The sequence below is a fragment of the Rhinatrema bivittatum genome, chromosome 14 (genome assembly GCF_901001135.1).
Source record: "Rhinatrema bivittatum chromosome 14, aRhiBiv1.1, whole genome shotgun sequence".
Lineage (NCBI taxonomy): Eukaryota > Metazoa > Chordata > Amphibia > Gymnophiona > Rhinatrematidae > Rhinatrema > Rhinatrema bivittatum.
Genome location: NC_042628.1, coordinates 44,667,850 through 44,691,984, shown reverse-complemented (window position 1 = coordinate 44,691,984; position 24,135 = coordinate 44,667,850). Strand labels below are relative to the sequence as shown.

At 41.9% G+C, this 24,135-nt stretch overlaps 1 protein-coding gene across 1 annotated transcript in view; it reads left to right on the top strand.

Annotated features, from left to right (window-relative positions):
• CREBBP (CREB binding protein) overlaps nucleotides 1-24,135 on the top strand; it is a 918,877-nt gene that overhangs the window by 78,428 nt on the left and 816,314 nt on the right. Inside the window, exon 2 of the mRNA XM_029576620.1 lies at nucleotides 19,581-20,296. Within this exon, the coding sequence (XP_029432480.1) occupies nucleotides 19,581-20,296 (716 nt within the window). The remainder of the gene's footprint in view (nucleotides 1-19,580; nucleotides 20,297-24,135) is intronic.

The window sequence follows — 24,135 nt, the reverse complement described above, 5'->3', positions numbered from 1 at the left end:
GGTGTTTGGGAAATATTAGAACAAATTAATGTATGCTTTTTAAATTGTTGGATGTTTGGCTGTTTTGGATGTTTGGCTGTTTTGGATGTTTGGCTGTTTTGATATAGATATATATCTGTCAAAAAGAATATATATATATATATATATATATATATATATATTCTTTTTGACAGAGTGTTTTTATTATGATTTATATCTCTTGATTTTATTGCCTAACGCTTTGCAAGGAATGATGCTTGTTTTTTCATTGTTGCACTACATAATGCAGTCGGGCTTGTGGTTTCCAGTAGAGTTTTTGTTAGCATGTTTCTGTTTATACTTTATGGTCTTTCTATTCTGTATTTGAGGGTCTGTCTCTATTTTAAAGATCCAATTTTTGTGTAATTTTAATTCTGGCTATAAAAATTATGGTACTTATCACTGGATTTTCTGGCAATATGGTCATCTCTTCCTCATTTCTATTTTAAACAGAGCTTTCTCTTTATTTTCACTTTCATGCAGAAAGTGGTTTTAAATGTTCTTGCGGAAAATACTTTTTCTAACACATTTTATCGTAACTGCTGTTAGTAGATTAGGTGATTTGATTAAATGCATCAGTAAAAATAATGTTCTATCTATGGATTAGGTTGCTATGACCATAACATTGATATCAAAGAAAGCAGTGCTCACAGAGTAATGTAGGTTACATTACTCTTCAGATTAGGATCCATTTACTATTACACATTGTCTCTGGTCAGTCAACCAATTTGTAATCCATTCCACCTATTTGGTACCCACTCCCAGGCTTCTCATTTTATTCATGAGCCTCCTATATGGAACTTTATCCAAAGCTTTGCTGGAATCCAAGTAATCATATCGCGTGCTCTTCCTTGATCTAATTCTCTAGTCATACAATTAAAAAAAAAAAATCAATCTGGGTCATTTGACAGGACTTTCCATCAGCATTCCCTCTAAGAATTGGGATTCTGTGAGCAAAAACTTTAGGTTACTCACAGATTCCCAATTCTTAGAGGGAATGCTGATGGAAAGTCCTGTCAAATGACCCAGATTGATTTTTTTTTTTTAATTGTATGACTAGAGAATTAGATCAAGGAAGAGCATGTGATTACTTGGATTTATTTATTTATTTTATTTGTTGAGTTTTATATACCATCATTCGGTGAAGCCATCACAACAGTTTACAAGATTCAAAAGGTATTTTCTTAACAATTGTGAATTAAGGTATAACAGGATACATGTTATAAACAAAAAGTTAATCTTTTTTTTATAGTCCAGAAAAAAATCATTTTTGAGTGAGAAGGGTTTGTTTGGTGCTGGTTGGTGACAAGTTATTTTGTGGATTCGGTTGGTAGTTCTGTTGAGTGTTTGGATGTTGTGATGTTTGATTGTCAATGTAGACTTTGTAAAACAGCCACGTTTTTAGATCTTTTTTGAAAATTTTGAGGATAGGTTGGGTTCTCAAATCTTTTGGGAGGGAGTTCCATATTTTAGGGCAGGCAATGGAAAATGCTCTTTCTCTGGTTGTTGTCAAGTGAGCATCTCTGATGGGGGGGGGGGGGGGCGGGACTGTTAAGTGGCCTGTGTTTGAGCGTAAGTTTCTTTGGGGATTCTGGGGGGTTATGTTTAAACCAATTTGACCTTGATGTTCATTGTTTAGTAATTTGTGTATGATGGTCATGGATTTGTGTTCGATTCGGGCTTTAATTGGAAGCCAGTGTAGTGAAATCAGTATAGGCATTGTGGTCATTCTTCTTTATTCCTGTCAGAATTCTGGCTTCCGAGTTTTGCAAAATTTGGAGAGGCTTGAGGTTGGAAGATGGTATTTCAATCAGTAGGGAGTTGCAGTAGTCGATGGTTGAGAATATGAGTAGCTGTAGTACAGTTCTGAAGTCATAAAGGTTAAGAAATGGTTTCAGATGTCTTAGGGTTAGTAGTTTGTGATATCCTTCTTTTATTTTGTTTGATATATGGTTCTTGAATGAAATTTCTTTGTCAATAATTTCTAGGTTTCTGGTGTGGGTGACGGGGAGTATCGGGTTCATTTGATTGTCGAGTATGAGTTGGGGTGGTGGTGTTGGATTGAGTTTTTTATCCATGAGGATTATTTCAGTTTTGTCGATGTTGATTGAGTTTCTGTGATGTTAGAAGATGTTTGAGACAACTAGAGCAGATGTTTCTTTGTACGTTTCTTCAGTTGAATTTTCGATGGGAATTAGAAGTTGAATGTCCTCAGCATAGAGGAAGTGGGTGATTCCACTATCTTTTAGTAGTTGGCAAATGGGAAGAAGGTATATGTTAGAGTGGCCGGTATCGCTGATCCTTGGGGGAACTCCAGTGTTGAGGCTAATCTTTTTGGATGGGTTGTTGTTAATTTATACTTGGTAGGTTCTGTCGGATAGATAGGATAAGAACCATTGTAAGGTGGTGTCAGTAAAACCGATTTCAGTCAGCCATTCTAGGAGTATATTGTGGTTTACTGTGTCGAAGGCAGCTGAGAGGTCAAGGAGAATGAGTAGGTATTTTTTGCCTTTGTCGAATCCTCTTAGTATCGTGTCATTCAAAGAGAGTAGGAGAGTTTCTGTGCTTAGGTTCTTTCTGAATCCGTATTGGGTTGGTGATAGGATGTTTGTTTCAAGATAATCTTCAAGTTGGGAGTGTTCGACTTTTTCGATGATCTTGGCTATGAAAGATAGGTTTGAAATAGGGCGGTAGTTTGCAAGGATTTCAGGATCCATTCTCTTCCTAATAATTAACATTGTTTGCTCTTTTGACTACCACAGCACAATGAGCTGATGATTTCAGTATAATATCAGCTATGATGCCCAGCCAGATATTTTTCCTGGTTGGTAATTTCTGAAATGGAACCTAACATTGTGTAGCTACTGCATAGGTTATTTTTTCCTATATGCATCACCTTGCACTTCTCCACATTAAATTTCATCTGCCATATGGATGCCCAATTTTCCAGCCTCACAGGGTCCTCCTGTAATTTATCACAATCCGCTTGTGATTTAACTACTCTGAAGAATTTGTGTCATCTGCAAATTTGATCACCTCTCATCGTACCTCTTTCCAAATCATTTATAAATAATATTAAAAAGCGCCAGTCCAAATACAGATCCCTGAGGCACTCCATTATTTACATTTTTCCACTGTGAAAGCAGATCATTTAATTCTATTATGTTTCCTGTCTTTTAACCAGTTTGCAAACCACAAAAGGACATCTCCTCCCATCCCATTATTTTTTTCAGTTTTCTTGGAAGCCTCCCATGAGGGACTTTACCAAATGCCTTCTGAAAATCCAAACACATCACATCTACTGGAGACGGTGTCCTTTTGTGGTTTGATAAGGACCTTAGTTTTCAGTTTTTACTGTTTTTTTTCTTGAAAATTTATCAATATTTGTTATAATAAACAAATACACAAACAAAATCAGCGGGGAAACAAATTATTAATTTGTTTCCACTGCTTTCTATCCCATTTTTGTTCATTACCATAAACAATGATAAATTCCTGGGGGAAAAAATAAACTGAAAATGAAGGTTCCTGTGGATTAATGGGATAAAAGACAGGAAACAGAGGATAGGACTAAATGGTCCGTTTCCAAATGGAGAAAAATCATTAGTGGAGTACTCCATTAGGATCTGTGCTATTTAACATATTCATAAATGATTTGGAGAAAGGAATAAGAAGTGAGGTGTCCAAATCGCAGATGACACAATTGTTTCGAGTACTGTATTTTCCGGCGTATAAGACGGCCCCAACTTTTCCAGTTAAAATATAGAGTTTGGGATATACTCGCCGTATAATACTACCATTCTGTGTCACTACATAACCATACTGTATGTGGTACCCAGTATACAACAACCAGCCAATCACGGCAAGTGATGTACCTTACCGGCGATTGGCTGGTTGTTGTATACAAATCCTGCTTGGATTGGTCAGCTCTCCCTGCTTGCCCAGCCCTCCCTGTCTCCAAGACTAACAGAGCGGTAACGCATCCCTCTGGCCCACCCTTGTATCCAATTACCTGTACCTCCTTCTCTGCCTCTCAGATCTCGCTCCTGAGGACTGCAGTGAAGCGGCGCAGACGTGCATGTGCGAGATCTGAGAGGCAGAGAAGGAGGTACCGATAATAGAGATGTGAATCGGAATCGGTTCTGATTCCGGTTCACATCGTGTTTTTTTTTTTTTCGTCCGGCCCGATCGGGTTTTTTGTTTATCGGCTGCGCCCGAGCCGATAAACAAAAAACCCACCCCGACCTTTTAAAACTAATCCCTCAGCTTCCCCCACCATCCTGACCCCTCCAAGACCTGCCAAATTAATTCAATACAACCCCCCACCCTCCTGACCCCCCCACACCTGCCAAATTAATTTACTGCAACCCCCCACCCTCTGACCCCCCCAAGACCTGCCAAAAGTCCCTGGTGGTCCAGCGGGGGTCCAGGAGCGGTCCGGGAGCGATCTCCTGGACTTGGGCCGTCGGCTGCCAACAATAAAAATGGCGCCGACTGCCCTTTGCCCTTACTATGTCACTGGGGTCGACCAATGGCAGCGGTAGTACCTGTGACATAGTAAGGGCAAAGGGCCTTCGGCTGCCAGTAATCAAAATGGCGCTGACGGCCCTTTGCCCTTACTATGTCACAGGGGCTACTGCTGCCATTGGTCGACCCCAGTGACATAGTAAGGGCAAAGGGCTGTCGGTGCCATTTTGATTGCTGGCAGCCGACGGTCCAAGTCCAGGAGATCGCTCCCTGACCGCTCCTGGACCCCCGCTGGACCACCAGACGACCCCCAGCGTATAAGACTACCCCCGACTTTTGAGAAGATTTTCAGGGGTTAAAAACTAGTCTTATACGCCGGAAAATACGGTAGTTAAAACAGCGGTGGACCTTGAGTCTTGGACATTTTAAATGACAGATGAAATTTAATGTGGACAAGTGCAAAGTAATGTGTATAAGGAAAAATAAACCTAGGGTTCTGTATTAGAAGTCATGATCCAGGAAAGGGACTTTGGAGTCCTTGTGGAAATACCTTGAAATCTTTAGCTCGGTGTGTGTCGGTAGTCAGAAAGGGAAATAGAATGTTAGGAATTATTTGGAAAGGAATAGAGAGAAAAATTGAGAATATCATAATGCCTTTGTATAGATCCATGGTACAATCACACGGTGAGTATTGTGTGCAGTTCTGGTTGCCCTCATCTTAAAAAAAAAAAAATGTAGCAGGTACAGACAGAGGCAGCAGAAATAATGGGGATAAAGTTTTCTTATGGAGAAAAGCTAAACTGATTAGGGCTCTTTAGCTTGGAGAAGACAGCTGTGAAGGGGATATGATTGAGATTTCAAAATCATGAGGGGGGGGGAGGGGAAATAACCCTTTTAGACACACTAGGAGTAGGGAATACTCCTTGAAACTAGTAACTGGTAGATTTAAAACAAATTGTGGAGAGTATATTTTACTCAGTGCACAGTCAAGCTGTGGAATCTGTTGCCAGAGGATGTCAACAAAGCATCTAACTTACAAGCCAAATGCATGTTGATGGCCCTATTAGGTATTCCCGCGCGATTCAGAAAACAAAATGTGCAGCCAAGCCGCACATTTTGCTTTCAGAAATTAGCGCCTACCCAAAGGTAGGCGTTAATTTCTTTGGGCACCAGGAAAGAGCACAGAAAAGCAGTAAAAACTGCTTTTCTGTGCACCCTCTTACTTAATATTATGGAGATATTAAGTCGGAGGTCCCGAAGGGTGAAAAAAAAAAATTGAAGTCGGCCCGCGGCTGTCGGGTCAAAAACCGGACGCTCAATTTTGCCGGCGTCCAGTTTCCGAGCCCATGGCTGTCAGCGGGCTCGAGAACAGACACCGGCAAAATTTAGCGTCGGCTGTCAAACCCGCTGACAGCTGCCGCTCCAGTCCAAAAGGAGGCACTAGGGACGCTCTAGTGTCCCTAGTGCCTCCTTTTGCCTGTTTTTACCGCCGGGCCTCATTTAAATACAGAATCGCGGGCACGTTTTTACTGCATCTGCCCATTAGTGGGCTCAACAGAGCTTTGGATGAATTTCTGAAGGAAAAGTTCATAAATGTTTAGCCAGATAAACTTGGGAAAGCCAATGCTTACAGCCCCCCCCCCCCCCCCCCCCCCCCCCCCCGACAAAAAAAAGAAAACAGCTAGATGCATTCCTCCTGCTGCCATTTAAGGACACTATTGGCCATAATGGCACCTATGACTAAGAAATCTAAGTGCTTTTCTCTTTGCACTGCCTGTCATATTCGGGCATCTCTGCCAGGAGTGCCCACTAACTATTGCCAGCGCTGTTTGGAGGCTCAGGGAGAATTCCCGCCTTCTGATTTCACTAAGCCTGGTTCTTCCCAGCCGGATTGTTATGACTATGGCTGCTATGCAGCCGCCTCACCACCAGAGGTCCCCCATGAGCATGCTCTCCTGGCTGGCCCAGTCCGCCCTCCTTGTCTTCTCTATGTTCTGGACTTCCTTTATAACCCTGCCTAGCATATCCCTCTGTGCTTCGGCATCGAGCTCGTTTGGGCTCCCTGTTCTAGCCTCCTCTCTGCCTTGCTCTGTTGCCTTTGGGCATTCTGCCTTGCTCTGTTGCCTTCGGGCTTTTGTGTTCAGTGTTAGTGCTGTCTGGTTAGTCTGTCTATTTTCAGTCTTGTTTCCCCGGGTTCCCTCAGTCCAGTCACTCATACCTACAGTCAGTATCACCCTTACCTGCACGCTATCCATCCTTACCAGCACCCAGCTCCAGTATCCTGATCACTTTTACCTGCACTCACTTTCACACACACCTCCATGTTGCTCCTGTGTATCAAGCTCACCCTTACCTCCACGCACCATGTATTAGATTCCTCTAGCCCTATCAAACTCCCTCCAGTTATCACCCAGTTCCACAGGATCTAGCCAGTACCCAGCCCTTATCAGAAGCCCTTCTGCAAGCCCTGTTTCTCTCCATTCTGGAGTCACTCCTGCAGGTGGTGTTCACGACACCTGACCACTGCCCAATCGTAACACGGATATAGGCTTGGGTACAGATGGCTCAGGTGGGGCGCCTGATTTTGAAGCTCCCCTAACTGGTTTTTCAGTAGGGGATGATAACTCAGTGTGTATGCCTCAAGTACCCTTGGATTGGATGCTTCTACCTTTTTGTGGATAGAGGTTTTTTTTTTCCAGCGATTGCAATCCTTTCTCCAGCCCTCTAATACTCCCAGAGCAGAGTCACAGGCAAGAACCGGCTGGGACCTACTGATAAGTGCCGGAGTACTGCCAATGCAGTGGCGGGATTTCACAATGGCGGTCCGGATGGCACAGATGATGACTCCTGACTCCCTTGAGGATGATAAAATTCCTCCAGGATTAGAACCGTATAGAACTATGCTATGGTTCTTTTCGTCTATGCTATGGTTCTTTTCGTCTAAACCTTTTCGTCTAAACCTTAAAAAAATGGTCAACACAACTACCAAAGACAGTTTCTTCAGACTACAGGTTTTGAAACGACTGAGACCACTCTTATTTTTCCAAGACTTCAGGACAGTCCTCCAGGCTCTTCTGTTCGCCAAAATAGATTACTGCAGTGCCCTCTTTCTAGGCCTCCCTAAATCTACTACCAAACCACTGCAGATGTTACAAAATGCGGCAGCGAGACTGCTGACCAACACCAGCCGCGGTGAACACATCTCCCCCGTCCTCAGAAACCTACATTGGTTACCAGTAAATTTCAGAATCCTGTACAAATCTATTACCCTAATACACAAAACCATCCATCAGCAACTCCAACTCGACCTGGATATCCCTTTCAAACTCCACTCCTCTAACAGACCAACGAGAGATATCCACAAAGGCACTCTGAAATTTCCACCTACTAAAGCCACTCGCCTCTCTACGACCAAAGACAGAGCTTTTTCAATTGCAGGCCCAGCTATCTGGAACAATATCCCAGCAAATCTCAGATTGGAACCCTGCCTCTTAACCTTCAGAAAAAGACTAAAGACGTGGCTCTTTCACCAAGCCTTCCCAGATCCACCGGATAATCACTAGTTTGAGCCTCACTTCTTACAAGGACCTTGACACACTTCCTCCTGAACAATGGACACTGGCATTTCCTGGTTAAAGCATATGCTCTAACCCGTTAAATTATTCGTATCATGTTATATTTATTCTACCTGCCTCTATCTTCCTTCCAGCTTGTCTTTAAGCCTCCAAGTTTTCCATACCTTGTTGATTGTAACTTTGACTTATTCCTTTTCCTTTGTTATCTATTATTTACCAGAATTGTTACCTCAGTTTTACCCTTTGTTAAAATGTAAACCGATCCGATATGGTTATCTACTATGAAGGTCGGTATAGAAAACTGCTAAATAAATAAATATAGGTGGCTTGCCAGCTCTGATTTCCCAGACCTTGAAAATGCTCTGAGTTCCTGGAGCAGATGCTGTGACTGAACCAAAGAAAAATCCCATTTTGGTTTCCTTGTGTAAGGCCTCTTGTTTTCTCCCTGTGATGGAAGCCATTCAAGAACTAATTGATCTTGAGTGGGGCGCCCCAGAGGCTAATTTCAAAGGGGGTCAGGTTTTGGAAGGCCTGTACCCCTTTGGATCCAGTGGCAAGAGAGCGTTTACATTTTCCAAAGGTAGATGCACTTGGGTATGCAGTCTCTAAGTGGACTACTATTCCCGTGGAAGGAGGAGCGGCCTTGAAGGATGCTCATGATAGAATTGAGACTATCCTTTAACAAGCATTTGATGCAGTGGCAATGACCTTGCAGATAGCTTCTTGTTGTTCCCTGGTGGCTCGATCTTATTTACTTCTCCCCCAGGTGGTCAATGACTCTGGGGTGAACACCAGGGCAGTTATGGAGCTAGCTGCTGCTTTTTTGGCAGATGTGGGCTGTGATATGGTCTGCTCTTCAGCCAGAGGAGTGGCTTCCAATATAGCAGCCAGATGTCAGTTATAGCTGAAAAATTGGTCAGCCAATGCGACCTCCAAGGCTAACCTTACCAAATTTTTTTGGGTACTTGCCAGGTTCTTGTGGCCTGGATTGGCCACTGTTGGAAACAGGATGCTGGGCTTGATGGACCCTTGGTCTGACCCAGTATGGCATTTTCTTATGTTCTTAAATTGCCCTTTAAAGGCTCGCTTTTATTTGGGAGAGAGTTGGGAAAAATTGGCCAGTAAGTGGGGTGAATGCTCAGTTCCTGTTTACCAGGCTGTTTTAACATGAGGTCGTACTATAGAGGATCCAGGTATTTTCATTCCTATAGAGGAATGAGCCTTCAGAGAAATCGACCTCTTGGTAGGTCTCAGTTCTTTCATCACAGACTGCCAAGAAGGGGTATGGGTTCGGGTAGTGGAACCTCCCGACACACTCCTGCGAACGGGAGATAGGAGGACACCTCTTTCTCTTTTATCAGAGATGGGTCGAGATCACATCGGATCATTGGGTCCTGGAGGTGATATGAGAAGGATAATTGCTGGAGTTTCACAGTGGAAACTACATTGGCAAGGGTCCTCAGTTTAAGGCCTGTGGTTCCAGTGCCCAAGTCTCAAAAAAAAAAAAAATACTGGTGGTTATTCCATTTATTTTCATTGTGCCCAAGAAGGAAGGCTCCTTTCATTCCATCCTGGATCTCAAAGGTGTCAACAGTCATCTGCAGGTGATACATTTCCACATGGAAACATTGCGCTCAGTAATAATGGCCATGCATCGGGTAAGTTTCTGACCTCCTTGGATCTGTCCTTCATATTCCCATCTGACTAGAGCATCAATGCTTTGTTCAGTTTGCAGTTCTGGGTCGCCATTATCAGTTTCTGGTTCTGCCTTTTGGTCTGGCTACTGCCTCAAGGACCTTTTCCAAGATAATGGTTGTAGTGGCGGCAGAATTGAGAAAAGATGGCATCCTTGTACACCCGTATTTGGACGGCTGGCTGATTCGAGCCAAGTTGCTGGAAGAGAGCTGCATAGTGCCCCCTTGCCCCCTGAGGTGATCTCCCTCTTTCAGGAGCTTGGCTGGGTGGTGAATGTGACCAAGGTTGAGGGCACTGGCGGTCTCCAGCTATAACCAATTCAACCAGTTCAAATTAATCAAGTTAACCAAGTTATACAAGTTATTCAGTCATGCATATATCCACAATTGCTTTTCGAGGAGAATACTGAAGAGCTGCACTTCCTTCAGGGGTATATGTAATAGGACTGACGTCAGATTGAAATCTGATCCGTCTCCAACTGCTAGCAGGAGTACACTATATACCCATTGATCCTGAGTCCATCTGTCTACACTACGGAAAACGAAATTATCAGGTAAGTAATTTTTCCATTCAATGTTATCCACAGGAACCAAGGTATGGTCAAGACTAAGGTATGCCTCAAATGAAGGTAGAAATACCATGAGAGCATCATTGTGGGGATGCTGCAGGGGCGGAAAGTACTTTTGGCAAACATCTATGCTTTCAATCAATACTCTCATGGGTATTTTACCAGCCTGCTGGGAAAGATAGTCTGTTGGGAAGGATATGCCATTATATTGGGGGAGGGGGGGATTTAATTTGACAGACAACCCATTAGTGGGCTGCAAACCGGCTAAGACCCCTAGAAAGAACCAAGCGGATATTGGGGTAGGTTTTGTGTCAAGAGCTACAGCTGATTGATAGTTGACATTCCTTGTACCTGGTTATACAGAGTTTACGTTCTGTTCTCATGTGCACAGTGTTTGTTCACGAATTGATTGTTCTAGTCGCTGAAACGCTATTTAGTAAACTGCTCTCTAGCTCTGTTTGAGATGTCCCATACTCTGATCATGCTATGGTGGCACTGATGGATGCTACTCCTGGGCCTCTAAGGTAGTCAATGCCCCTGCATCTATACCATGATAAAGCGTTTGTGGAATATTTACATAGTAAATGGAAGGAATATGTTGCGTTGAATTTGTCTCCTGACACTGATTCCTTGGTATTTTGGAATGCTGCAAAAGTGGTCATGCAGGGACATATTGCTTACTTAGCCAGCATTAAAAAAGACAGACATGCCAAAGTATTGAGTTGACTAAAAACATTGTGGCGCTTCAGTGTTTGCACGTGCAGGAGCTTTCACAGTAGTCGAAGGAGAGGCTGTTTGCCAGCAAAAGGGAGCTTAATGCTATCTTGGAGGCGAGGGTTAGTTAGGCAAAATTTGCTGTACCTAAAGTATAAACTTTGCCAGTGGGGGAAACAAATCAGGCAGTTTGCCAGCCCATTTGATAAAGTCTGGCTCCCATGCTAAAGGCATTGTGTCCCACATACAATATGATTCGCAGTCTGGCTTGGCTTAATCAAATTCTGACCTAAAACCTACTGAAATGTTGTGGTAAGATCTAAAGTAAGCTGTTCATGTAAGGAAGCCCTCAAAAACAAGAGTTGAAACAGTTCTGTATGGGCTAAAATTCCTTGAGGGCAATGTGAGAAACTTCTCAACAATTACAAGAAACATTTAATTTTAATTATTGTTGCTCAAGAAGGAAGGATTCACATAGTCTTTCACACCAAGATGCTTTATTCTTGAATATTTTTGAATAAATAATCAAAATATACCCTTTTTGTCAGTTTTCAGTGAGGCTATCTTTCTCTTTTATTAGGGTTTAGATTATGATCTAATCATCTTGAAGTATAAATTCAAGAGCTTAGAAATGCTGCTAGGTGGTCTAAAATCCAGAAATAACTATAAATTATGCCAAAATGTTGACATTTTAAGGGGTTCCCCAACTTTCTCAATACTATAGGTATCATCCTGAAGCGTATAAAGCATGAGTATAGTACATTGGCTATAAATTTGAACACTTCTTAAAATGGGGATTTGTGGCTTGAATAAAAAGTGGTATTTTTAGATTTATGGTCAACACTTTGCTGTTTGTGTATCTACTGTTTGACCCAGGGCTCCAGCAATATAATCACCTAGTCTCCAATGTAACCAAAAATCTCTAGGTGGTGACTAGGCAGAAGCAGCTCCTCCTTGCTGTAGAGAATCCTTCCTCCCTTCCAACCATACTGCCCTTTGACTCCCCTGTCCCCAAAGCAGGAACTACAGAAACCTGCTACCTGGCTCACCCTGCTCCAAGGAACTGCAGGAAGACCATCTTTCTACCTGAAAAAGCCTCCTTTCCCACCAACATGACCTGAGGAACTACAGGAAGGAGGCACATGGAAGTGTGCAGCCAGGGTGCATTCATGTGGAGTTGGCTAGGAGGAAGAAGAAATAGGAACCTGATAGGGACCTGGATCAAGGCTTTCAAGGCGGGAGGGAGCATGCATTAATATATGGGGACCTGGAATAAGGGAGGAGTGAAAGAAAACTGGGGATAGAGCTTTGAGAAGTAGAAAAGGGACTGGGAACCAACAAGGGGGATGGACAGAGGAAAGAAGGAGCTGGGAAATGACAGGAGGTGGAGCAAGAACTGTGAAATGAGCTGGGATTAAAGGCATGGGAATCAACCTGAGGAGTGGAGAAGGGACTGGGAAAAGGCTGTGGCAACTTAATCTTGCCACTTGTTAAAAATGTTTGGTATCCTGGAGTGTTTTTTTTTTATTAAATATTTGTTGTGTATATGTGTGTGTATGTATATATACACGTATATGCGGTCATGTGTATACATGTATGTATATTTATTTATTTATTTCACATTTTTCTATACCGAGCTTCATGGTTGAATACCATATCAGATCGGTTTACATCGAACGCGGGATAGAAACTTGTAACAAAAAACAGAACAATAAGTTATAATCAGAAAGAGAGCAAGAAAGTTACATTGAACAAGGACTATAAACTTGGAGGCTTTACAGCTTTGGAAGTAAATAGAGTAAAAAAGGCCCGAGTAGGGCCATAACTTAAAATCAAAAGTCATAAGATAGTTTAATTGCGGAGGTATTGGATAAGAGGCATCTCACAAAGAAGGCATGGTTCCATGGCTCGTGAGTAGGATGGTAGATTATTGTGTGTCTGAAGGATCCAAGAAGGCTAGTCGGAACAGCCAAGTCTTAAGTTTTTTTTTAAAAGTTAGTAGGCATGATTCCAACCTGAGTTCTGCAGGAAGGCTATTCCAAATGTTTGGACCTGCTAGAGAAAAGGCTCGGACCCTGGTCGAAACTAGGCGAATGGTTTTGGTTGGAGGGGGTTGTAACTCTCCTTTGTGGATTTCTCTAATCGGTCTGTTGGATGTATGGAGTTTGAGGGGAAATTCAAGGTCAAGATGAAAATAGTTATGGATGGACTTGTGTATCAGGGTGAGAGATTTGTGAAGGACTCTGTAGTAGACTGGTAACCAGTGAAGGTTTCGGAGAATTGGTGTAATATGATCTCTTCGGTTGGTACTGGTTAAAATTCTGGCAGCAGCATTCTGTATCATTTGAAGAGGTTTGGTGGTTGAGCTGGGTAGGCCAGTGAGAAGAGCGCTGCAATAATCTATTTTTGAAAATATTAGGGATTGCAGAACAGTTCTAAAGTCGTGGAGATATAGGAGAGGTTTGAGTCTTCTCAACACCTGTAGTCTGTGGAAACAATCTTTGGTAGTCGAATTGATCATAGTCTTTAGATGAAGGCGGTTGTCTAGAATTACTCCCAGATCTCTTACTTGAGTATGGGTGAGTTGGAGACTGTGATGGGTTTGTGGAGGATGGATGTCTGGGTTGGAAGAGATAAATAGTAATTCAGTCTTAGCGGAGTTGAGGACCAAATTTAGATTATTGAGGAGATTGTTTATAGATTGAAGGCAAGTTTTCCAAAGTGAGAGAGCTTTAGTAATGGATTCTGTAATGGGGAGCAGAATCTGAACATCGTCAGCATAGATGTAATGGATGAGATTGAGACTTGTTAACAGATGACAAAGGGGGAGGAGGTAAATATTGAAAAGGGTGGGAGAAAGGGAGGATCCTTGAGGCACGCCAAGAGAAGAATTTGTCGATGGTGATTCTTTGTTGTTGATCCTGACCCTGAAGCTTCTGTTATCAAGGAAGGACTTGAACCAGCTGAAGACTGAGCCAGTTATGCCAATATCAGATAAACGATCCAGGAGGATGGTGTGGTTGACCGTGTCGAAGGCTGCTGAAATGTCTAGAAGGATTAGAAGAAATGAGTGTCCTTTGTCCATTCCCATAATAATATGGTCTGTTAGTGAGATGAGCAGGGTTTCTGTATTGCGTGATTTGCGGAAACCATATTGGGAAGGGGAAAGAATATTGTGTTCTTCTAAGTAATCTGATAGCTGGGTATTGACTACTTTTTCTGTAATTTTGGCTAGGAATGGAAGATTAGAGATTGGACGGAAATTAGCAAGAATGCTAGGGTCTAAATTGTGTTTTTTCAAGAGGGGTTTAAGGGAAGCATTTTTTAGGCTATCTGGGTACAGACCTTGAGTTAGGCAGCAATTTATGATGTTAGTCAGAGGTTTTGAGATTGTGTCTGGGATGAGTAGCAATAATTTGGAGGGTATGTTATCTGTTGGGTGGCTGGATGGTTTCTGCCTTTTTAAAATGGTTTCGATTTCTTTAGTGGAAGTTAATTCAAAGTTGTCGAATTTAGTATCCTTGAGTATGTGGTTGGAGGAGCTTGAATCAGGAGGGTTGGTCTTAGTTGGAAGAAGTGCTATAGTGTTTGAAATTTTCTGCTGAAAGAAAAGGGCTAACTCATTTGCCTTGGATTGAGCATGATCATCTGGTATTGATGGAGGAATTGGCTTTGTGATTTGTGATACATATGAAAATAAAGCCTTTGCATCATATTGTAGGTCATGGATTTTATTAGCGTAGTATTGTTTTTTTGATTTTAGGATGGATGATCTGTAAAAATGTAAAGTTCCTTTGTATGATGAAAGATTAGACGGTGAAGGGACTTTGCGCCATCTGTTTTCTTTGTGGCGTAGATCTTGTTTTATCCGTTTGAGTTCGCTGGTGAACCAAGGTTGGTTACCTTTTTTTGCTGGGTTGATTAATTTCGAGGTTGATGGGCAAAGATTGTTTGCTACCCTTTCCGTGATCTTATGCCAGGATAGCACAGCTGAATTGGGGTTAGATGTGTCTAGGTTTGTGAGTTCCTTGGTGAGCTGCTCGCTGAGAATTTCTGAAGCACAAGATTTCCTGAAGTAAATGGTGGAGAGGTGTTGATCAGTGGAAGATTGTATCTTGGTGGATAGGGTTGTAGTTATCAGGAAATGGTCTGACCAGGGAATGGGGGTACATGTAGGATCAATAGAGCAGAGGAAATTAGCATTAATGAAAATAAGATCCAATGTGTGTCCTGCTCTGTGAGTTGGATTGTTGATAATCTGGGTGAATCCCATAGCGTTAAGGGCGGTGAGGAATGCTTCACAATTGGATGAGTGTGGAGAGGCATCAAAGTGTAAGTTAAAATCTCCCAAAATTATGGTAGGAAAATCTGTGTTGATGTGTTTCACGATGGTTTCTATAAGGGGTGAGGAGTCTGCTTCCAGGATTCCTGGGGGAGCGTAGACTAGTAGAATTTGAAAGTGATTCGATTTAAAAAATCCAAGTTCAATTGTAGATTTTAACTTGATAGGATGAAGTGTTAGTCTGAATTCTTTCTTTGTGGCTAGGAGCAGGCCACCCCCTCTTTTTTTGTGTCTGGGGATTGAGAAGAAATCGTATTTGTGAGTGGGTAGTTGGTTAATTAGAGCAATGTCTGAGTTTTTTAGCCAAGTTTCTGTAATGGCGCAGATATCAGGGTTACAGTCCAAGAGATAGTCATTGAGGATATGCGTCTTTTTTGTCAGAGATTGTGCATTGACCAGTGTTACTGAGAGCATAGTTAGCCCTAGGAACTGTGTTAGAGGAGTGATCATGATTGGAATGAGAGATCTGGGATTTCTAATTGGTAGTTCTTGCACAGGTGACATGTTGTGAAGGAGACGGTGGTGTCTGATAGGGATGTATTGGTTTTGCATTCCTTCTGGGAGTTATTGAAAGAGAAGCCAGGGAGAAAAAATCTTAGTAGCTCAAGCTGGGAGTAGATGCTGTCTATAATGAGATGGATGAGAGTTAGTTTGGGAGAGAGGAGAGGCTGTAAGAATTCTGAAGTATCAGCAGGAAGCGGGACTGTTTGTTCCTTTTCTTTTTTCTTTTTATTGGAAGGCGGAGTGTTGCAAACAGGGCTGCGAAATCCGTTAATGGGAAGCGTTAATTAAGCAGAGGTTTGTCTGTGGTCATTCCGGGGGTAGGGATCGGGGCTCCTTCGGGGCTGCAACTAAGGGGCGAGACAAAGGGGCAGGCCCCTTTGTCGCGCGACGCCCGGTGTGCGACGCCGGGATGAGCGGCAGGGATTTAAATCCCCCGCTTACCTCTGCTGACGTGTCTGTGCTCGCTGGTAGGCTGCTTCTCCTGGGTGGGCGGAGCTGAGGGACGATCGGGTGAGCCGCGTGGCCGTCGCTGGAGCCCCGGTGGTGAGTGCTTTATTTTAAGTTGGGCCTTGCCCCGATGGGCTTCAGCGCCGGCTGCGCAGGCCTGGGCTGCAGTCAATCGCGGCGAAGAGGCAATCGCAGCGGTCGCAGAAGAAGAGGACGCCGGGAGGAGCGGCAGGGATTTAAATCCCCCGCTTACCTCTGCTGCTGACTTGCCACTTGTTAAAAATGTTTGGTATCCTGGAGTGTTTTTTTTTTATTAAATATTTGTTGTGTATATGTGTGTGTATGTATATATACACGTATATGCGGTCATGTGTATACATGTATGTATATGCACATGTGCGAGTATACACCAATATATGTTTGTATGTATATGTGTGTATATACATACACTATAAACCCTGTGGGATAGAGCACGAATGCATAATGTTCAAAAGCAGTTGTATTAAAAAACCCCCTTTATTTGAATTATTCAATTATAAAATATATTTAAAAGGTCAGACGCAAAGGCATTTTAATACATTTAATCTATCATGTACATAGAAATTTAAATACATTGAAAGAAATCGCTGCCTATCACACCAAATGTGAAGAAAAACTCAACCACTTTCATAAAATCGCACAACTCACATATACCAATTGTACTATAGTACACTAGGCAAAAAATGAAAAAGTTTAAATGTATAACAAAACAAAATGGCGATCACAAACAGATATATAGGTGTCTGTGTGTGTATATGTGTATGTATATATATATATATATATATATATAGAGAGAGAGAGAGAGAGAGATATCTGTGTGTATGAGTCAAGGTAAATTTAAATTGTTTTATTGATGTGCTTAAATTTATTTGTATCTATTGATTCCCCTGTTATCTATTAAAAAAAAATAAAAATGGAACTACACTTAAAATGTAGACTGGCACACCAAATAAGTGTGTTTATATAACAAACAAAGGGGGTCATTTATCAAAATGAGATAAGGCGTTTTCGCATGCGTTAAGGGCTTATCGCATGCGATAGGCCCTTAACGCATGCGAAAACGTGTTTAACGCATGCGATCGCACCATATCGTATGGTGTGATGCAAATTCAGAAAATAAGAGGAGTTAGGGGCGGAGAGTGGGCTGGGTTAGCCTGTCTGCGAAGAGCTATCGCACAGTCATAACGCCGATTTTTAACTACACCTCTTTGGATTGCGTTAGGCTGTGTGATAGCTGCCGTGACTGTGCGGTAAGGTCTCATCGCCATTTGCGATGTCTCCCTTAAGTCCTATTTCAGGTGAATTGACAGGTCCAGAGCTTGAGAGAGAGAGAGAGACTGGCCATAATGTCATGTTAGGGGCCACTTTGACATTCTACGTGACACCTACGAACAGTACAGTGGTCTCTTGTGAAGATTTGCTGGCCTTCGGAGTGAGGAAACTCACTCCAAGATGAGATTTGGGCAAGGTTCTCTCAACCTAGCTTGAGGGAAACCTCACTCCGAGCTTGAGGGAAACCTCACTCCGAGGGAAACCTCACTCCGAAGGCCAGCAAATCTTCACAAGAGACCACTGTTCTGTTCGTAGGTGTCACGTAGAATGTCAAAGTGGCCCTTAACCCCCTACACTCTTACCTAAACCCCACCTCGAGTTACTAGGTGGGCCTACCATAGGGATACAAATACCTACCTGTGGGCCATGACATTATGGCCAGTCTCTCTCTCTCTCTTTCTTTCTCTCTCTCTCTCTCTCTCTTGTCTAGGACCATTAACAATGGACAAGCCCTTTTTGCTATCGCATGCGGTACTTACTGCATTTTGATAAATCCATCCCAAAGTCCCAATTCTCTTATTATAAAAACATTTATATTTAAACAGTTGAAACAATATTTATCCAAGAAAACCTTTAATCAAACCTATTTTTTATTGAAATCAAATACTCATCTCTCTCAAAACCCATTTGCTTCCACACATCCACATGCACCTAGTACAGATCCACACACATACACAGCCTAATAAAATGTATACCTATTCTACAAGTATCACTCCCTCAACAATATAAATTGTATCCTTTAATTTTGCAACAGAATATCACCAAGAAATTTTTACCCCAGTCAAAAAAGAAAGTTTGCCCACCCTTAAGAACTTTTACCAAACAAAGTCTTTCATTAAAAGTTGTATTCAAAAATGTTCTTCCAGGATTATATGAGCCAAAAATGACCACACAAAGCCCCTACAAAGGCTTTTGTTTCACCCGTAACCGGGGTTCCTCAGGGGATTAGTCATGGATCCTCCCCCAAAAAAGGGTTCACAGTCCCATTGACTCTTCACACCCGCAGCAGTCTTTCAACAGTCTTTCACAGCAGCATCGGCAAATAATGGTGTGAATGTTCAGCCTAATCTTCACTTAACGGCATAAGAAAATGATATAAAACTTCAATTTCTAATGCAGGTTTTTCAATTTAAAGCGGCAAAGAAGCTGCAAAGTTTGCAAAACCGCCCCCACTCCTCAACAGTATTCCTTCATATAGTTCTTATATTAAAAAACCTTTTCCATGGAGTTTACCTTTCATTTCTTGATGTCTTCATGCTATATCTGTAATGGTGTGATGCATTCTTGGTGTTCTGATGAGATTTAATGCAGAAGCACTGCAGTTTATTAGATTTTTAGTAGACAGGAAAATAAAAATTCATAGCAAGGACAAGGATGTTTTGATTTTGTTTTAACTGGTGGTAAAATTATCTAACTTGAATAAAATAGTACTGCTATTTTAAGGTATTTTGCATGGTTTGCTTCTATAAAGTTTGGTAAGCTATGTAATGTAAATGAACAATGAAGGTACATGGAATGCTATATATGGTATGTCTCTCCTGTTCTGCAGGTTTACTATAACTAATATCCTGGTATTCTTTTAAAACTCCCAGATTGTGGATAATTATCCTGTGGTATTAGAACCAATAAATTGTCTCTATTTTGGCTGATAGTCAACGTTTTAAGTATAATGGTACGTGAATGTAGCAAGTTATGAAGTAAAACACAGTTTGGTTATATTTGGCATTAGTATGCATAATACATTGATATTTCTCAATACCTTAATATGTGTCACATAAAGGCCATTCTTAATTGTAAGAAGAAAAGTTTGAAATCATTGTTTTTCATTTAGTATCTTGTGTTTATACTTATTGTACTTTTTTTTTTTTTTATTTCCTAGATTTTGGATCCTTTTTTGATTTGGAAAATGATCTCCCTGATGAACTGATCCCTAATGGAGCAGACTTGGGCCTTTTAAGCAGCACTGGAAGCTTGGGTCAAGATGCAGCTTCTAAACACAAACAACTTTCAGAGCTCTTGAGGCCAGGCAGTAGCTCAGCTCTAAACCCAGGCATTGGAAATGTGAACTCAAATAGCCCTGTTCAGCAAGGGCTTGGTGGTCAAGTGCAAGGGCAGAACAGTGGTAATATTAGTAATCTGGGTGCTTTGAGCAAGAGCCCTTTAAATCAAGGACTCTCTTCTACTGCATCTAGTTTAGCAAAACAGACAGCTGGCTCTTCTGGATCTACCACACCTGTGCCACAGACTCTAAATTCGCAAGCACAAAAACAAGTTGGAATAGTAACCAGCAACCCTGTGGCATCACAAACTGGACCTGGGATATGCATGAATACAAATTTTAATCAAACACACCAGGGCCTTCTCAACAGTAACTCTGGGCATAGTTTAATGAGTCAGCCCCAGCAAGGGCAGGGGCAAGTAATGAATGGTTCTCTTGGAGCAGCTGGAAGGGGAAGGGGTACAGGAATGCAATATTCTGGTCCTGCCATGCAGGGGAATGTTGGCAGCGTACTGGCAGAGACCTTAACCCAAGGATCTTCTCAAATGGCTACTCATACAGGCCTGAGTACAACCCAAGCAGGAGCTATGACAAAAGTACGTAAACCTGGGTATTTATACTTTTTAAGTGGTTTCCTCTTTTAATCCTGCTATGTTCTCTACTCCCTCTTCAGATGGGCATGCCTGAATGGCTTGGTGTCCTCTTGCAGACCTGAGGTTTGAGGGACACCACCTCTGAGGGACATTTTCAGTAGCACTTGTTGGCTGGCAGGGGCTGTCACAGTAGTCACAGCCCTTTCTTCCCTCCCTGGTCTTGACAGACTGGGGTTCTGAAACTGGTTTACTTGTGCTACAGCTCTACAGCATGAGCCATGGGGCAGGTCCCCCCAAGTCTTTATCATTTATGATGATGGTATATCTAAGTGTTTGTTTGTGCATGATTGGCATTGTAATGGACAATTACTTTAGTCTGCAACTCTGTTTCATATGTTTTTTAAAACTGCAAGCTGTTAATTTAACATCTTATTACTAACACAGCATTCTGTGTAGATTGCTCTGATTTTGGTTATTTCTTGCCTTTGCACTGCTGTTATCCCTGCAGTAAGAGAAGTTAAATGGGCAGTAAGACGCTAATGTTTCTTGCCCAAGATATGGATATAAATGGCAAAGGTTTACTTTCACAACAGAAAGACACTCAAACACTAAAGGTTTTTAAAGATTTAGAAGAGCACAAAAACTGGATACAATCAACGGATTGATTTAAGGACCTTCATAACACCAGAGCGGTTACTTAGTAAAACCTTTTCTCTGCAAGCATAGTCATGTATAATCATAGGTCCAAAAGCCTTTTTTTTTTATTACTTATTTTTGCTTATTAAGTATACATAAATTTTGCTTTTTTATGCTTATTTAAATGTGTGTTGAAAAAGACCACAAGTTCTCCAATCAGATGTTTTCTTTTTCAATTAATCCAAAGAAAGAAGTACTCACTTCTGTTCAAAAATGCCCAACATGGCACCATGTTTCGAAAGAACTGCTTCAGGGGCCTTGATGTAAGTTGAAAAATGGTGTAGCTTAGGGACTCGTATCCAGACTGCGGAGATGTTATCCTGGATTAAAGGCAAAACTGATTGGTACTCTTGTCTTGAGTGCGACTTACATTACAGCAAACGTTTGTGCTATCTGTAAAATACATGTTACATTTAAAAGTAAATTGAATTTAAAAAGTGGGACAGCTTTCAAAAAGTTATTAGAGCCACAGATAGACATTCTTAAGTACACTATTGAAAAAGTGTAAACTTACTGTTCTTCAGTGCGAATTGAATCGCTAAAGGAACATGGCTTCGATGCGGGTGGTTTCCTCCTATGCCATCATCACTCTGGAAATGCCGGCGGTACTCGTGGGTTTTTAAAGATGGCTGACTGGGAACACCCTTCAGTTGTCAATGGAGGGATGCCTCAGATGTCATTAGGAGCGCCTCTTGCCGACTGCAAAGAGGACTGCCTCTGGCATTAATGGAGGAGCCTCACCGATGTAATAGAAAACAGGAAAACTGTTACAGGAAAACCGCCCCTTCTGTTTCCTTGTTGAGTCTGTGAGGAACCACTGTGTTTAAATTAAAAATCCAGTTTTGTTCTTTTCAGGCCAGATAGGATTCGCAATCTCCCCCCGCCAATGTTCATTAGCAATCTCTAAGATGGCCCAGTGTATATGTGAGAGAGAATGATGGTATTCTAAAAAATGAGCAACCAGTGGTGCTTCCATTTTTCAAGTGTGCAAACAACTTCTGTGTTCTGTCAATCGAGTTTGCAATATGCGTTTTGTCATCCCGATGTACAATAAGTGGCATGTACAGTTCAAATTATATATTACAAGAGAGATCTTATAAGTAATATTTGTAATTAAAGAAACTGATCTGCTAGATTGTAAAATAATGGACTCCTCCAAAAGCTTGAGTACACACAATTACAGTCGCTATCATGACTGATTGCATTTATTTGCAAGTCAGGCTGAAAAGTCGATGCTCTAACTACTTGGTCACATATATTGTGGCCTCTTGAGAAAGCAAATCTGATAGGTTACTGAAAAAGAGGGTGAGTGCGTTGCAAAATAGACCAGTGTTTGCGAATAGATCTACAGATCGAGCTGGAAATTTGTAGAATATTGCAAAATCAGTCTGTATTGGAAATATCCAGAGGGCATGGTTATAACAAAAGTTTACGGTTACTGTATAATGCTCACAGGTATGTGAATTTTACTGAGGATACAGATAACCTCTATCAAGATTGCGGTTAGCCATCACTTTTGCTTGTAATTTAAAATCGCTAATATCGGAGCAAAGTTTCTGTAAACAAAAAAAAATTGTCCCAAAGGAAGATTCTTTTTGAGTGAAGCTGGATGAAAACTGTTAAACATAAATAAGGAATTACGCTCATTGGGGCAGATTTTCAAAGGCTACGCGCGCAACCTGAGGAAATCTGCCCCTGCGCGTGCTGAGCCTATTTTGCATAGGCTCGGCGGTGCGCACAAGCCCTGGGATGCGCGTATGTCCCGGGGCTTGCTAAAATGGGCGGTCCGGAGGCGTATCCGGGGGGCGTCTGCGGTCCGGGGGCGTGGCCGAGTGCCCCGACATAGCAGCCTTATGTCAGGACCTGGCCAGCCGGTGTGCGCAAGTTACGCCTGTGAGAGGCAGGCGTAACTCCATTGAACAAGGTATGGGGGGGGGGATTTAGGTAGGGCCAGGGGGGTGGGTTAGATAGGGGAAGGGAGGGAAAGGTGGGGGAATCCAAAAAAAAAGTTCCCTCCGAGGCCGCTCCGATTTCGGAGCGGCCTTGGAGGGAATGGGGAAAGCCATCGGGGCTCCCCTTGGGCTCGGCGCACGCAAGGTACACATGTGTGCACCCCCTTGCGCGCGCCGACCCCAGATTTTATAGCATGCGCGCGATAAAATCGGGCGCACAAATGTATCCCGCGCGCGTAGGAATTAAAATCGGCCCCATTGTGTTTGCAGTAGATGGAGGTTTTCAATCTGGATTGATATTTGATGATTTTTATGACAAGAAGTTATTTCGAATTCATGTAAGTTAATAGTGAATTTCAAGATGGATCCACTCGAATTTAGCAAGGATTGAAACTGCAGTAATGATACAGATGAACCTTGTTAAACTACAAAGATGTCGTCGATTGTATCGCTTCCAACATTTATTCTGAGTGTGCCATGGATTGCCCGTTAAATATTGAGATTCAAAAGAGGAAACAGATGTTTGCAATGTCTGGAGCCATGGCTGCTCCGGTTGCTGTACCCCGCGTTTTTAAATAAAATTTGCGTCATAAGCAAAATAATTTTTGCTTAAAGCTAAAATGGCCAATTCAATTATGTATGCTGTTGCAATACATGCTCCTTCATTTCCGGTGTTCAGAATTTCAGATAAGGAGGCCAAAGCCTCATCCTGTGGTATAGAGAGGGAGAGAGAGAACGAAAAATACAGGAAAACGCAGCCAAAATAAATGGCACCACAATATTATAAATACATAGTACAGTAGAGAAATAGACCAAAGGAAAGTACCACAATAAACCTTCCCAGAACTATTTCATCACTACCCAAAAATGTATATTTATTAATGATATTGTTACCGTTTGTAGCTGGCACTTGTTAGAATGTACGATACCCACCTATATATACATTATTTGTGCCTATTTGTGAACCGTTGCGATGGTACATAACTTAGCGACGGTATAGAAAAGTTTTTAAATAAATAAAATAAAATATAACGGTATACAAAGACTCGATGTCAAATGTAACAAACTATCTGGTTCTATGAAAAAATCATTCAAAAAATTAATTGTCAGTGGTGTCCTTATTGGAAAACTTGTGGTCTTTTTCAACACACAATTTAATAAGCATAAAAAAGCACAATTTCTGTTTATCTAATA